This window comes from Pogoniulus pusillus, chromosome 5, assembly GCF_015220805.1.
Source record: "Pogoniulus pusillus isolate bPogPus1 chromosome 5, bPogPus1.pri, whole genome shotgun sequence".
NCBI lineage: Eukaryota > Metazoa > Chordata > Aves > Piciformes > Lybiidae > Pogoniulus > Pogoniulus pusillus.
This window is the reverse complement of record NC_087268.1, coordinates 12,384,456-12,401,050: the sequence shown is the minus strand read 5'-3', so window position 1 is coordinate 12,401,050 and position 16,595 is coordinate 12,384,456. Positions and strand designations below refer to the sequence as shown.

The 16,595-nt window shown below is 43.7% G+C and overlaps 1 protein-coding gene across 1 annotated transcript in view; it reads left to right on the top strand.

Annotated features, from left to right (window-relative positions):
- F5 (coagulation factor V) overlaps positions 1 to 16,595 on the top strand; it is a 51,023-nt gene extending 34,428 nt beyond the window's left edge. Inside the window, exons 16-25 of the mRNA XM_064143236.1 lie at positions 14 to 224; positions 2,635 to 2,814; positions 4,892 to 5,008; positions 5,895 to 5,966; positions 8,214 to 8,308; positions 10,741 to 10,896; positions 12,461 to 12,605; positions 12,744 to 12,892; positions 13,627 to 13,809; positions 14,922 to 16,595. Of these exons, the coding sequence (XP_063999306.1) occupies positions 14 to 224; positions 2,635 to 2,814; positions 4,892 to 5,008; positions 5,895 to 5,966; positions 8,214 to 8,308; positions 10,741 to 10,896; positions 12,461 to 12,605; positions 12,744 to 12,892; positions 13,627 to 13,809; positions 14,922 to 15,110 (1,497 nt within the window). The 3' untranslated portion in view covers positions 15,111 to 16,595. The remainder of the gene's footprint in view (positions 1 to 13; positions 225 to 2,634; positions 2,815 to 4,891; positions 5,009 to 5,894; positions 5,967 to 8,213; positions 8,309 to 10,740; positions 10,897 to 12,460; positions 12,606 to 12,743; positions 12,893 to 13,626; positions 13,810 to 14,921) is intronic.

The window sequence follows — 16,595 nt, the reverse complement described above, 5'->3', positions numbered from 1 at the left end:
CTTTACCTTCTAGGAGAAAGATATAAATTCTGGCTTGATTGGGCCAATACTGATCTGTCAAAAAGGAACCTTCAGTAAATCAAACAACAGCAGACCACCAAGTCGAGACTTTTTCTTGCTTTTTATGGCCTTTGATGAAGAGAAAAGCTGGTACTTTGACAAACGTTCTAGAAGCTCTTGTACTGAGAAGAACCAGAGAACACAGCAGTGCCACAAGTTCTATGGTATCTATTTCATCTTACCAGATATTCAGTTTATTGGGGTAGAGCAAAACGTTTTGGAGGCAGTAGATCAGTTCTCAGTGCCTTTTGAACATATATAAATCCTACATGTTAATTTTGTTGTGGTTGCTCTGCATTACTTATAATAGTCATGGGTTTATAATAGTCATAGTTTTACTGTCCCCCACAGCAAACTGCTGGCTAAGCTGTCAGCCCATGGCTTGGATGGCAACACTCTGTGCTGGGCTAGGAACTGGCTGGAGGGCCGGACCCAGAGAGTGGTGGTGAATGGTGCCACATCCAGCTGGCGGCTGTCACTAGTGGTGTCCCTCAGGGATCTGTGCTGGGCCCCATCCTCTTTAACATCTTCATAGATGATCTGGATGAGGGCATGGAGTCAGTCATCAGCAAGTTTGCAGATGACACTAAGCTGGGGGCAGATGTGACTGAGCTGGAGGGCAGAAGGGCTCTGCAGCGGGACCTTGACCGCCTGGACAGATGGGCAGAGGCCAATGGGATGGGGTTCAATAGCTCAAAGTGCAGGGTGCTACACTTTGGCCACAACAACCCCATGCAGAGATACAGGCTGGGGTTGGAGTGGCTGGAGAGCAGCCAGACAGAGAGGGATCTGGGGGTGCTGATTGATACCCGCCTGAACATGAGCCAGCAGTGTGCCCAGGTGGCCAAGAGAGCCAGTGGCATCCTGGCCTGCATCAGGAATGGTGTGGTCAGCAGGAGCAGGGAGGTCATTCTGCCCCTATACTCTGCACTGGTTAGACCACACCTTGAGTACTGTGTTCAGTTCTGGGCCCCCCAGTTTAGGAGGGACATTGAGATGCTTGAGCATGTGCAGAGAAGGGCGACGAGGCTGGGGAGAGGCCTTGAGCACAGCCCTACGAGGAGAGGCTGAGGGAGCTGGGATTGTTTAGCCTGGAGAAGAGGAGGCTCAGGGGTGACCTTATTGCTGTCTACAACTACCTGAGGGGTGGTTGTGGCCAGGAGGAGGTTGCTCTCTTCTCCCAGGTGGCCAGCGCCAGAACAAGAGGACACAGCCTCAGGCTGCGCCAGGGGAGATTTAGGCTGGAGGTGAGGAGAAAGTTCTTCACTGAGAGAGTCATTGGACACTGGAATGGGCTGCCCGGGGAGGTGGTGGAGTCGCCGTCCCTGGGGCAGTTCAAGGCAGGATTGGACGTGGCACTTGGTGCCATGGTCTAGCCTTGAGCTCTGTGGTAAAGGGTTGGACTTGATGATCTGTGAGGTCTCTTCCAACCCTGATGATACTGTGATACTGTGATATATGTAAAGAATAGCACAGAATTGGAAATACTAGACTGAAATTTTCAACGTCCAACTTCTCTCTTACACTCATGTTTACCTACCTCTGTATTTAGAAGAGAGAAGAAATTAAAGAAAACTCAACACAGCCCCCACCCTGTGCCCTGACACAATTTTCAGTACCCTGACAAATTTTTGCAAGAAATTTAAAAGTATTGTTATAATTTAACAAGTCAACAAGTTCTACTGAGGAGTTTGAAGCAGCTGTAGGACAGCCCTTCATCTACCTCTCTGTGGATTGAGAGACTTTAGTCATGTAAAGTGGGTGACTATTCAAAGGGAGCCCTTTCTTCTCTTTGAAATAATGGTCTGTAACAAAAGTCTCTCTGAAAATCTGATGCTTGCGTGCTGTAAGTGACTGTGTTTGTAAAAGGCCTGTTGAGAAGAGGAATCTGCCATTTGAAAATTTGATTTATAAACTCAATTATTAATCAAAGATATTGGTTGAAGCTATACAGCTATATGTGGAAATGTTCTGCAGCTTGCACATGTTCATAGAATCATAGAATCAACCAGGTTGGAAGAGACCTCCAAGATCATCCAGTCCAACCTAGCACCCAGCCCCATCCAGTCAACTAGACCATAGCACTAAGTGCCTCAGCCAGGCTTTTCTTGAACACCTCCAGGGACGGTGACTCCACCACCTCCCTGGGCAGCCCATTCCAATGCCAATCACTCTGTCTGTGAAGAACTTCCTCCTAACATCCAGCCTAGACCTACCCCAGCACAACTTGTGACTGTGTCCCCTTGTTCTATATTGGATAGCTGTCCTTTCTTTTGGGCCTTGTGTTTCATTATGACATTTAATGTTACCCTCCTTGTCCTTCTGACTGCCCTGTGTTGCATGCCAACTGTGCCCAAATCCTCTGGTGAGGTCCATGTATTTTCTGAATTGATGTATATAGATGATAAAAGGTGTAGCACTTAGAATTGGGAAAAGTGATGTTTTTCCCAAATGCATTACTTCTTCAAGTACTTTACTAATTTTAATAAGTGGATTCTAGCACTTCCAAAGATCTGTTTTGTGAGTGGCTGTCCTTGCTAACAATTTCCTTCCTTCCTTCCTTCCTTTCCCTAGCCATTAATGGCATTACCTACAATTTGCAAGGCTTGAGGATGTATGAAGGTGAACTGGTTCGATGGCACTTGTTAAATATGGGTGGACCAAAAGACATTCATGTTGTTCATTTCCATGGACAGACCTTCGTAGAACAAGGAAAGGCAAACTATCAGCTTGGTACATACACACTCCTTCCAGGTAAGTATCAGAACAAAGTGCATTCTAAGAGGTGACCTTTTCAATCTGTCATCATCATGCCAGTGTAAAGGTGAACAGAATTTGGCTTTGAGCACAGGAAGAATTTAAGAGTGATTGCCTATGATGGTCAAAGGAAAAATTATCACTTTGCACCTCACTTATCATTAGGGGAGAGGAGGTGGAAAAAAGATAGCATTGCTGTCCTTTAAAACTGGAAATATGAGCAAAGTTATGGAGAAAAGTGAAGTGGACATATCTCTTCCTCTCAGATGAAAAGGGATGTATATGGAAAATGAATAGCACCATGGTCTGTAGCATACTTTCTGTTCTGCACTTCCTTTGCTTGTCACCATATACATGACTACAAGTGGGCTTGTCTCTTGTATTGCATCTCTCTTTTCCTGTCTGCAAAGCAGAGTGCTGATTTGTCTCTGGTAAGTGCAGTAAAGCTGGGTATTGGCAAAAGGCAGTTGGTAGGATAATGTGAAATGACATGCATACAGCCGTGCAGCCAGTGCTGCTCACACCGTCCCTGGGCTTCAATACCACTGAAGTCTCACTGATGTTTGCTGGAAATAGCATTGGTATCTGGGCAGTGTAGGGAGGGTTTATCTTTGGAAAGTCAGGATAAGTGTGACAAATGTGAGACGTAGGAGAATTTTTATGTCCAGGGAGAAAGGAACCAGGCTAAAGCATTCCATAGGCCACAGGATATACTCCTTTGCTCATCATTCTGTGTGTGTGCAGTAACAGCACTTACTGTCAGCTACAAGTGTTTAAAAAATAACAGCAACAACAACAAACCAACAAAAAAACCAAAACCAACCACCAGTAACAAACTCCCCACAAACAAAATCAAAACAAACTCCAACCAAACAAATGCCTAAACCCAAAGAAACCAAACCAAACACACAGAAACCCAACCAAACCAAACTGAAAAAAAAATCAAACAAGAACCTCCAAACTCCATAACAACAACCCAGGCAACAAGGAAATCAAAACAATGGGATTGGCTTGGAATAATAGTTTATTTCAGTGAACATTATGTGGTTTATTTGCTATTCTGGTTCCTCTGTGCCCAGCTCTCCAGCCTGTCCAGGTCTCTGGATGGCCACACAGCCTTCAACTGTATCAGCCAAGCCTTCCAGCTTGGTGTTGACAGCAAACTTGCTGAGCAGACACTCTGTGCCCTCATCAGTGTCATTGATGAAGATGTTGAACAGGACTGGCCCCAGCACTGATGCTTGGGGGACACCACTGGTCACAGCTCTCCAGCTGGACCTGGCACCATTGATCACCGCCCTCTGAACTGTATCTTGCAACCAGTTCCTAATCCACCTCACTGTCTGCTTTTCCATCCCACACCTCCTCAGCTTGCTCACTAAAATGTCATGGGAGGCAGTGTCAAAGGCCTTGCTAAGGCCAAGGCAGACTACATCCAGTGGTTTCCTGAATCTACCCATTCAGTTATGGCATCATAAAATGCTATCAGGTTAGTTAAGCAAGACTTCCCCTTGGTAAATCCATGCTGACTACTCCTGATAACCTTCTTCTCTTCCAAGTGCCTTGAGAAGCCCTCCAACAGGAGCCACTCCATCATATACATGTCTATACATCCAATTCTGCCACATCTACTTTTGTCTTCTTTACCTTATGTGAACACCACACTGGGGCAGCAGGTCTAAAAACTGTAATCAGCACCACAGAATCAGCATCCCTGCATAATGCAGCAACCTAATAGTGCTGCTCATTGTATGGCTTAGCACTGTACTTAATGTGCAGATATCCAGGCACAGTACAGGCATCCAAGGTTTTGTACTTTGCACCATCAGCAAAGGTTAGGTTTTGATCTGGTCTCTTAATTTCAGTCTTGGTCTCCCACTGGAATTTGCTTGCTAAGAAATGAAATGTTTGAGCCTGTGGCAGTTATTGCTCTCTCTGCAGTGTGCTGCAGGTTTATTTAATTTTTCTGGGCTGAGTCCTAGGCTGATCTTTGGTTTAACTTCCAGTCTCACTAACACTAACCTTATAATGCTAATGTTTCTGACACATTTTTCTTATGTTTTTTTTTTTCAAGGCTCATTTAGAACAATTGAAATGAAACCACAGAGACCTGGCTGGTGGCTTTTAGACACTGAAGTGGGGGAATATCAGCAAGCAGGAATGCAAGCATCCTATTTGGTTATACAGAAAGGTACTGAACTATGCTGTATTTTGGCTAGGGGAGTCCACTTGTAAAATAATCTCTACCCTTTCAGGAAAAATAAATTTGGGAGATTGTTCTGCAGAACCCCAAAGCAAATTCTTTGTGCATGCAAGGGGAGAGGGTAGTAATTTGTTCTAGTAGAAAAAAATGCTTACCCTTTAGCATACTATCTTTGAATTATTTAGCATACTGTCTTTATTCACAGGTTCGTAGAATGCTTTAGGTTGGAAGGGACCTTAAAGGTCATCTGGTTCCAACTGCTCTTTCATGAGCAGGGACACCTCCCACTAGACCAGATTGCTCAAGGCCTTATTTAGCTTGGCCTTGAACACCTGCAGGGAGGGGACATTCATGACCTCCCTGGGCAACCTGTTCCAGTGTCTCATCACTCTAATTGTAAAACAATTCTTTCTGAGGTCCAGTATAACTCTACCCTCCACTAGCTTAAATCCATTCTCTCTTGTCCTATCCCAACAAACTCTTGTAAAAAGTCCCTTCCTGGCTCTCCCATAGGCTGCTTTCAGATACCAGAAGGTCACTATAATGTGTCCCAGAGGCTTCTTTTGTCCAGCCTGTCCCCGTGGCAGAGGTGCTGCAGCCCTCTGATCATCTTTGTGGCTGTCCTCTGAAGCCCCTCCAGCAGTTCAGTTCCTTTTAGCACACTAGCCTTGAATGTGAGACTTCCTCCAAGTGAACAGTGGATGAATCTGTTGTGAGTAATTGCAGGAATTATCATGGCCTTCTTTGGGAAACAGTGGTGGTGTTACAGTATTAATGAGAATTGTCCTGAGTGAGGCAGTCTTAAAAGGTTCTACCAGGATATACATGGCAGCAGCCCTCCTTTAACAACAAACTTACTGTGCTCTCTTTATAGAGTGCAGGAGCCCAATGGGTCTCGCAAGTGGAGTTATCCTAGACTCGCAAATCGATGCTTCACATCATATAGGTGAGTTAATACTTGAAAAAGTCTGGGCATGTTCCTGGTATCCCCCAGAAAAGTGTTGCAGTACTGTATTCTTTTGCCATCTCATGATCATAGAATCATAGAATCAACCAGGTTGGAAGAGATCTCCAAGATCATCCAGTCCAACCTATCACCTAGCCCTGTCCCGTCAACTAGACCACAGCACTAAGTGCCTCAGCCAGGCTTTTCTTGAACACCTCCAGGGATGGCGACTCCACCACCTCCCTGGGCAGCCCATTCCAATGGCAAATCACTCTGTCTGTGAAGAACTTCCTCCTAACATCCAGCCTAGACCTCCCCCCGGCACAACTTGAGACTGTGACTCCTTGTTCTGTTGCTGGTTGCCTGGGAGAAGAGACTGACCCCCAGTGTGATCAACTGTGCTGATTTGAGGCTAATTGGAATATTTTAGTGAGACAAATTAGATCATTGGTTGTGAAAATAAAATAACGATGAAGTCTACATCATTCATTGGTTCTGAGAGGGATAAAAAGCCAAAATGTTAACAGCTTGTCCCACTGCAGTCTGTGTCACTGGATCTATTCACTTCCTCTTAACTCCACTATAATATCTTTCCTCTGATCTTGGCTAACACAAAGCAATGTAAGCCTTGCTGGTTGTTTTGTCTGCCTGGGAAAGTAGAGGGAGACAGAGAGGGTAGTTTTGAGCCCTCCTGAGCAGTTTTTCGTTGTCCAGGAGAGAATCTGGATTTCTGTTTTATTTCCAATGTGTATATAATTGTAAATACTTGTGAATACATTGTGTATATATGCTTGTAAATCTGGCTTTGCTGTAAATAGAGCTTCATCTTACTTCCAAGCAGTCTGAGCTAGTCTGATAAATTCCATTAGTGGGGGGGAGGAGAAGTTCCTAACCCACCACAACTGTCAGGTTAAAAAGCTCTTCAGTGCTGCAAGTGGAGGCTCTGAGCTGTGTTAGGTAAACACTCATCATTTTATTGTAATAGTGTCACAGTTCTACTGACAGTGTCACATGCTTAAGAGTCAGGGAATCATCTGTGGCCTGCTGGATGTCCTGGAACATATCCAGCTTTATCTTTTGGTCCTTTAGGTTCCCTGGCTGAAAACAGGGAATACCAAGTGTTCAAAAAGCTTTTCAGGTTAACATGTGTATGAGAATGTGAAAGGGCAAAGTGTATCTGTTACAAAATATTTGGGAACCTGGCATTCAGAGTGTTTAATTCAACAAGTTTACTCCTGGATTAAAAGTGGGATAATTTAGTAGAGAAATGGATAGAATTTTCCATGCAGAGTGTCAAATTGAGGTATATGGGTGACACACACATGCAGGAACATAAATGATTGATTTCCTGTTTCAGGGGAAAGGATGTATTTTGGAAATTTGATTTTTCTGTGGATTTAATTTTCTTCATTTCCTGACACATTGTTATGAAGGCTTCAAAGCTGTGTGTCATATTCCATGTCATTGGTTATCCTGGAAACTTCTTCATGCAGAGCAGAGCTGTCTTCCATGAGCATAGTGTCTGATCTTGCAAAACCTGTCTACAAAACTCTAGACTGTTTCCAAATCAGCAGACAATGCAGTACATAGAATCATAGAATCAACCAGGTTGGAAGAGACCTCCAAGATCATCCAGTCCAACCTATCCCCCAGCCCTATCCAGTCAACTAGACCATGGCACTAAGTGCCTCATCCAGGCTTTTCTTGAACACCTCCAGGGATGGTGCCTCCACCACCTCCCTGGGCAGCCCATTCCAATGCCAATCACTCTCTCTGTGAAGAACTTCCTCCTAACATCCAGCCTGTACCTACGCCTGGCACAACTTGAGACTGTGTCCCCTTGTTCTGTTGCTGGTTGCCTGGGAGAAGAGGCCACCCTCCACCCGGCTACAATGTCCCTTCAGGTAGTTGTAGACAGCAATGAGGTCACCTCTGAGCCTCCTCTTCTCTAGGCTAAACATTCTGCCAACTATAAAACTTCGCAGAGTAACAGCTGGCTTTCAGATGCTGACCATGTCCAAATTATCCTAGATTATGGTTTTGTAGTCTTGTGTTTGTTTTGCTTATTGTTGATTGGGAATTTTTGCCAAGTCAGATCAGAAAAGGAATGAAGCACTCAACATCAGCTGCTAGCTGCAGTCTCCCCCTTTGTTTTGTTAGTTTTTTTGGGGGGTTGTGGTTTGTTTTGGGGTTTTTTTGTCACCACCTTTCTTTTAAGTTCTTGCTTTATTTGTGGTTTCTGTCTAGACTACTGGGAACCTAAGCTAGCCCGGTTAAACAACTCTGGAACGTACAATGCTTGGAGCGCTACAATGAAAACTGAAGAACCGCCTTGGATTCAGGTATGATTGGTATGACACATGCTTGGCCACCTTTGAGTTGTGATTTTCCTACAGTTTGCTTTATAAGGTGTGCTAGTTTGAAGCAAGCTGGAATGTTTTGGTAAAAGAACTTGATAACAGGCAGTGGAATGAAAACATGGTGTCTCCTCTCACAGTTACACTGAGAACTCTGGGAAGAAGAAAGACTTTTTCTCCATTTTTGTCTTTCACTTCTGCCTTTGCCTTCAGACCTGGTCACATCTCATTAACCTTGCTCCCACTAACCTTGCTCCCTAACCTCTTGGCTGCATCTCTCTTCTTCCTGAGAACTGGGGTAAGGTTGAGAGGGCCGGGGGAGGTGTTGGGGTGGTTTGAGAGCCCCTCCTGGGGACTCAGGTTTCTGGGAGGGGAGTTGTGCTTTTGTATTGTTTATCCTTTGTATATTTCTGTATATAATTGTATATAACTGTATATATTGTAAATAGCTGCTTGTAAATTCTGCTAGCTGTAAATAAATTGCTTCATCTATATTCCCAGGGTCCGTCTGAGTTAGCTGGGGCAAATTCAAAGTGTGGGGGGGGCGGGTAAGAGCCCAAACCATCACATAAGGTCAGATTGCTCTTGTTCTTGCTGAGAAGGCTGCTGGGGAAGACTGAAAAGATCTAGCAAGTTTGACTGGTGATGTCATAAGCTGTCCACCTCCCCTAAAATAACCCAGTCTCTACTCTTACTGAGGTACACCAACTAGACAGTTACGCTCATAATTTAGACTCTAACCATTTTGCAAGGAAATGAACTAGCTCTTTGTCTCAGGTCTAGTTTAAATTTCCCAGAGACTCAAATATAGTTAATAGAACCAATAACAATTTATAGGATGCCTTTCCCTCTTCCTCCTTTTTTCCAAAGAAAAGGAATTTGATGTAGAGAGGAAAAGGTATAACACACACAAATAAATTGTCTCACTTTGATTTTGAAGTTAAAAGAGAAAGCTTTAGCAATAATTAAAAAGTATTTGAGGTAGGGGAGCTACAAAAAATGGTATAGGGAAGGGGAGACAAGATACAAAATATAGAAATACAACCAGACTGATGGCAATGGGATTGCCACACCTCATGCACTGATGGCCATGTGGTGAAACAAAGAGCAGCAGGAACAGGAGGCTGATGCTGTGAAGCAGGGAGGCAGGGTGAGAGAGAGCAAAACAGGATGTTCCTCTGTTTTTTATAGGGGCTAGACAGGGACTAGGAGTGGGCTGACCACCACACCTGGAGAATGGGTTGGACCTACCCCTGGAGAGGAGTCAGGAGGACCTGGGGTCAGGGTCAAAACCACTCCCCCAGCAGGATTAACCCTTTACACTCTTCCTACTACTTTGTAGGGTTTTTTTACCTGTCTACCTCACTACCTATTTATGTGCATGTGCTTGTTGGATGATAATTTAAAGTGTAATACACTCAAACGTTGCCTTAGACAGTTTTGGTTTGGTTGATTTGCATGTTTCTATGTCCAGCTTGACAAAGCACAATGTGGCATCACAACAAAATTATCAGTACAGCTTCAAGCACTATATCATTCAGTCACCTTACATCTCCCATTGTTTTCTTTGATCATTCTCTTCTGCTCTCATCACTTTTGCACCAGACAGCAAATTTGCACCTAAATTTGTGGAGAAGAGTTGATTTCTTACAAATATCATTAAAATTGGCAACTGGGGAAAAAGAAAGACTCAAAACTAGTATTGCAGTTTAAGTTCAACATGTTGGTGTCTGTTTCATTTGGCCTGCTAACATTTAACATGCTAGTCAGTTAGTAGTGGTGAAGTAGGAGTTGGGAGATCTGATGTGAAACTAGAAATTGTGCTGAGAGAAGAAAGAATTTGAAAGGGAGCATGGTAATGAGAAGCTGAGGCTTGGGCAGTTGGAGCATATAGAGATGGGGAAGGCATGTCCCAAAGAATGAGTTTCACTATGGATATGAAGATCTTCCTGATTGGGTTTTATATACTAAGTGTTTGGATCTCCTATAAGCAGTAATGATGGCTTTTCAGCATTTTGGAATGCCATATGCCTTTTGTCAGCCTAAGTGTTCCAAACTAGAGGCAGCTAATGAAAATGTGAACCTGTAATTTCTCTATATACCTTTTGCATATCCATAAGTGGGGATAGCAGAGTTCTGCCTACCACAGAGATGCAGATGTTTTTGATGTGCCTTTGTGGTACTGTGCCAAACGCTGTAAAATGGCCTCTGAGATTAAAGGCACACACAAATACATAAATAAAATGCGACCGAAACAGCACTGATTTGGACTCTAGCATTTGGTTGGTACTGCTCCTGAGAGTGTTAGTATTGTAGGTGTTAAAATGCAAGGCTCAGTGCTATTGTGTAGATTGCCAAGAATGAAGCAGATTCTGCTGTGTGTTATTGGTTTTATGAACACTGTTCTCTTTTCTTAGGTGGACTTCCAAAGACAAGTTCTGTTAACTGGGATACAGACACAGGGAGCTAAGCAGTTTTTGAAGTCTTTGTACGTCCAGAAGTTCTGTGTAGTTTATAGCAAAGACAAAAGGAAGTGGAGCACCTTCAAAGGAGACAGCTCTCCAGCATGTAAGGTCTGTATATGCCATGGGGGTTGCAACAAACCAGGTAGCGTCACACAGTGAGATCACAGTTTTATATCGCAGAATATATTTGGTTGGAAGAGACCTCCAAGACCATCCAGTCCAACCCTCGACCCAGCACTGCAGGATCAACACTAAACCATGTCCCTAAGCACCAGGTCTACACATTTGTTTAGCTCCAGGGATGGTGACTCCACCACTGCCCTGGGCAGACCATTCCAGTGTTTGGTAACCATCTCAGTGAAGCAGTATTTCCTGATATCTAGCCTAAACCTCCCCTGGTGCAGCTTGAAACCATTTCCTCTAGTCACTTCCCACCACATTAAGAAATAGTGGTCAAAATTCTAGCCTTCAGAGACAATAGCACAGCTTAGGGCACCAAAAGTCATTTACCCATCTAATAAAACTCAGACCAGAAGCAAACTGTAAAGTGAGGGATCTCCTAAACTGCCATTTAGATTGGCTTTGTAACCTTGACTGTATAAACTGACTTTCTCACAAGCATCTCTCCCTACTTTTATTCCCTAAGTCCACGTCAACTTTTTTGAAGCAAGCAAGAAGCTGAAGTAAAAATCAGGCCCTGCATCATCTGTGATTAGTTTCCTCATTTTGGTCCTTCCCTTTTGGCCATCACAGCAGTTGAATGTTAAACTGTCTGAATTGCCTACAGAAGGCCTGTATTTGTGTGGTCTTGAAAGAAGTCCCTCAATTCAAGAAAGATGTTGAGGTGCTGGAACGTGTCCAGAGAAGGGCAACAAAGCTGGTGAAAGGCCTGGAACACAAACCCTATGAGGAGAGGCTGAGGGAGCTGGGGGTGTTTAGCCTACAGAAGAGGAGGCTCAGGGGGGACCTCATTGCTGTCTACAACTACCTGAAGGGACATTGTAGCCAGGTGGGGGTGGCCTCTTCTACCAGGCAAGCAGCAACAGAACAAGGGGACACAGTCTCAAGTTGTGCTGGGGAAAGTATAGGCTGGATATTAGGAGGAAGTTCTTCCCAGAGAGAGTGATTGGCATTGGAATGGGCTGCCCAGGGAGGTGCTGGAGTCACTGTCCCTGGAGGTGTTCAAGAAAAGCCTGGATGAGGCACTTAGTGCCATGGTCTAGTTGACTGGATAGGGCTGGGTGCTAGGTTGGACTGGATGATCTTGGAGGTCTCTTCCAACCTGGTTGATTCTATGATTCTGTGCCTATTCTGTCTGGCCCTATCCATTACAAGTAAACCTTCAGTTTACCCTGAGATTTCTGTGGTACAACTCCCAGACTGATAACCTATTGTCTCTTACCTCTCCTTTTGCCTTTTTACTAATGTCTTACAAATTTACACAGTGTATAGAAATGGGTTACTTATTTAAACTGAGGCTTTCAGGCTCTTTCAAATATTCCAAGCTGGGACCAGTAAATATTTCCAGTTGCCCTGCAGCACAGGGCACTCTGTCATCATGGATGAAGCTAAGGGAGTTAAAAAAACTTCCTTTGTTACAGAACAGCTTTTTAGCATCCCAGTTTGTGTTAGCATTAAGTTATTGATACATGGATTTTGTTTTTTATTATAGGTTTTTGAAGGTAATTCTGATGCCTATGGAATAAAAGAGAACGTCATTGACCCCCCTATTATTGCTAGGTATGTCAGAGTTTACCCAACGGAGGTCTACAACAGGCCTACCCTTCGCATGGAGCTTCTGGGCTGTGAAGTTGATGGTAAGAATGAGTCATGTGCTGTGGCTTCCTTTCTGGCAACATTTATAATCTAATGTGTTAAATAAAGCTACCATTTTGAGTGTTCTCAGTTACTGTTGCTTGAATGATCTGGAGATAACCTGGTGCTTCTCTTAACAGGCTGTTCTTTGCCACTTGGAATGGAAAATGGAGAGATCAAGAATACCCAGATAACAGCCTCATCTGTTAAGACATCCTGGTTTAACACATGGGACCCTTCATTTGCTCGTCTCAATCAGAAAGGAAAGGTGAATGCCTGGAGAGCCAAGGTAACAAATGAAAAGTAGGGATGACAGCAAGACAGCTACAGTTATTAAATTCATGGTGCTCGTGTGCTTCCTGCACACTGTGCCCAGTGCCAAGTGTGACAGGGTTACTGGACAGCTCTTTAGCCATTCTTTGGGGAAAAAAAGCCCATTCAACTCTTCCAGTAGAAAACCTGTTGAATTTCTGGCAACATCAATGAAATACGTGTCCTCTGAATCAGAACCTGCAGCACTTCCTTTCAGAAACAGCCCTTTTAATTGCAGGAGATGACTACAATTTCAAGGGGTTAAAGAACCTCTCCTGGCTTGTTTTATAGGCAGTGCAGCTTGGTGGCTCTGGGGGTGGATGACCTTTGGTGAGGCATGTGAGCCTGTGCCTTCAAAAGAGAGCTGCATTTCTTTATTGAGTAGCTTGAGATTTGCTGGAAGCTACTGTTTTGTACAACCACTTGGTGTTATTATTATGTACTGCATTGTAAAACTGGAGACAAATCTATGTTGTTTTTAGTCATGTATGGAAATTAATGTGGAAATCTTAAGACACCAAACACACCACTTGCAGTGAAGAAGTGAATTGCACATGGGCCACTGAATATGCTTGTGACTTTTGCCCCAGCTTCACTCTTCTCCACTTCTTTGACCCAAATTTGATGCAGTTTTCACTGTCTTCAAAAAGGGCTTTTCACTTAAAGACATAGATGTGTTTACTAATGGACAACCTTTAAAATCCCTTTTAGTTGAACAACAACAAACAGTGGCTGCAAATTGATCTCCTCACAATTAAGAAGATAACTGCTATTGCTACCCAGGGGGTCAAGTCCATGACTGCTGAAAACTTTGTGAAAACCTATGTTATCCAATACAGTGACCACGGCTCAGAGTGGAAATCTTATATGGATAATTCAAGCTCAACAGCAAAGGTATCATCCTTACCTCGGACAGTTGCATTGTTGTTTGGTTTCAGATGCTGAGTGGAGTTGAGGCCCAAAGGCAGAATACTCAGCCAAGGAGATTTTCACAAGTCTTTAAAATGTTAGGGAGCTACAGATAATGTCATAATATCCATCTAATTTTAGTCATAGTAATTAACTGTTACAAAAGGGCAGAACACCAAATCTGTAGAGGATGTGGGCATTGGAACAGGCTGCCCAGGGAAGTGACAGTCACCATCCCTGGAGGTATTTAAAAGTTGTGTGGAAGAGGAGGCTCAGGGGTGACCTCGTTGCTGTCTACAACTACCTGAAGGGACATTGTAGCCAGGTGGGGGGTGGCCTCTTCTCCCAGGCAACCAGCAATAGAACAAGGGGACACAGTCTCAAGTTGTGCCAGGGGAAGTACAGGCTGGATGTTAGGAGGAAGTTCTTCCCAGAGAGAGTGATTGGCATTGGAATGGGCTGCCCAGGGAGGTGGTGGAGGCACCGTCCCTGGAGGTGTTCAAGAAAAGCCTGGCTGAGGCACTTAGTGCCATGGTCTAGTTGACTGGATAGGGCTGGGGGATAGGTTGGACTGGATGTTCTTGGAGGTCTCTTCCAACCTGGTAGTGGCTTTAAAAGTTGTGTGGATGTGGTACTTAGGGACATGGTTTAGTGGTAGTGGCTTAGCAGTAGTGGGGGGGATTGTGAGCTCTAGGCAAGCGGTCAGACTTGATGATCTGAAAGATCTCTTCCAACCTCAACAGTTCATTGGTTCAATGACAGAAGGAGATGATACTATTACACAAGTACTTGACACAAGGGCTGCTAGCAGAGGTAAAGTAACAGTTTGGGGGTTCAGTCTGTCAAAACGAAAATGGCAAATTCTCTATTGTGGATGGAAACAGAGCTTTTATTCAGAGCCAGATATTGCTGGTCTGAATTAACCTTTGAACTAGCATTTTAGGAAGAGATCAAAATGTATTCTTCTGTAAAACCAGAAATGAGCCACTCCAATCTACCCTGACCAGCTAATGCAGCACCTTGGAACGTTTTAAAACGAAAAAGCAGATGGTTTAATTTGTTATTATTCTTATTATTGTATGTTTGTGTATTTGCAGGTGTTCTTGGGTAATGAAAACAGCAATGGACATGTCAAGCATTTCTTTAACCCACCCATCCTGTCCAGGTTTATCCGCATTGTTCCAAGAACATGGCATCAAGGTATTGCCCTTCGGGTAGAACTCTACGGCTGTGATTTTGGTGGGGGTCTGCCTGTGAAAAGGAGTGACAAGTCTGAGAGCTCTTAACCTTTCAGCAACCATCATGCAGGACATCAAGTTTTACAAAACCCTTAAACAAGCATTCTTAGTAGTTTGGCTGTGTGCTTCCTTGAAGGACTGTAATGTTTTGTCAGCAAGTCTTGAGCAAGATTTCTCTGGCAGATGTTTCATTCCTATAAATGCACACTTCAGAAAACAGCTTCATTTCTCTTGAAAAAAATAGCGGTCCCTTCTGACTTTATTATCACTTCTTCATTCTAACCAGCACTTTGTCTTACTTCTTACTTAATTTTAAGTCCTGAATCCTAGTGATGGAGAATCTGGCCTTTATCCTGAGCCCTGCTTATCTCTGGTTTGTAATGCTTCTGCAGCACAGAGGAGAAACAAAGCTACAGCAGGTAAATGTTCTCCATACACAGGGCTGAGAGGGAAAACCAATGCAGGTATGAAGCTGTGGTGCTGCACTCCAGCAGTTCCTCGGTAAGGAATTATTTTATGGGTGGCCTTGCATCCACTTGTCTTTAACCTACACTGAGATAAAGGTAGAGCACATCCCAGTGCTGAGCATGTGCAAGCTGTTCTTGGAGAATGTAGGTCTGCGTTACTGACTTGGTTCTTACGTGCCTAGTACACCTGAAACGCTGTAGAATTTACAGAATCCATCTTTTGTGCCATGGTAAAGGGAGGGGGGACCAGAACTATCTTTCCCAGAAAGGAGAAGGGAAGTGATTTAACCTCAGTTACAGCAGGTTGTGGAATGGTAACAGAACCGAAGCGAGAATCCAGAACTCCTAACGTTTGATTCCATATGAACTTTCTTAGACCATGGGGAGAGGGAGTTCCTTGGAATAGTGAGACATTGAGGACTACAGCTGCTCAGTGCAAATACAACCTGGTGGTATAGCAGAGGAGGGTTAGATGCAATTGGATGATAGAAACATTTGCATCTTCTTTACCATTCAGCCCTGACAGTGTTTCAATTAAGGGACACAGAGCATACATGAATTTTTCACAGGATGACTACATCACACAGTCCATCAACTCATTCCAGCAGAGTTTTAGCTAAGTTTCCAGTAGTGATTTTTGCTTCTATGCTGTAAATTGTTTAGCTGCAGAACTCCCACTTACCTCATCAGATACCATTCAACAGGGTGGATTATTCAGAGTAGCCTTTGAACTTTGTATGGTGTTATGCAAGTTATTTCAGTAGGTTTTCAGTTCTTGTATCTTATAGACCATGCATTTAGAATCATAGAATCAACCAGGTTGGAAGAGACCTCCAAGATCATCCAGTCCAACCTATCCCCCAGCCCTATCCAGTCAAGTAGACCATGGCACTAAGTGCCTCATCCGGTCTTCTCTTGAACACCTCCAGGGAAGGTATAGAGTGGGGTGAAAAAAAAAAGTATAAAAAGTAAAGAAATATTTTCTGCCTTTTTTTTTTTACTATGTCACAAATTATTGTCATTTTTTTTTCACCCTAAAATAAAGATGATAATACAGCATGAAAAA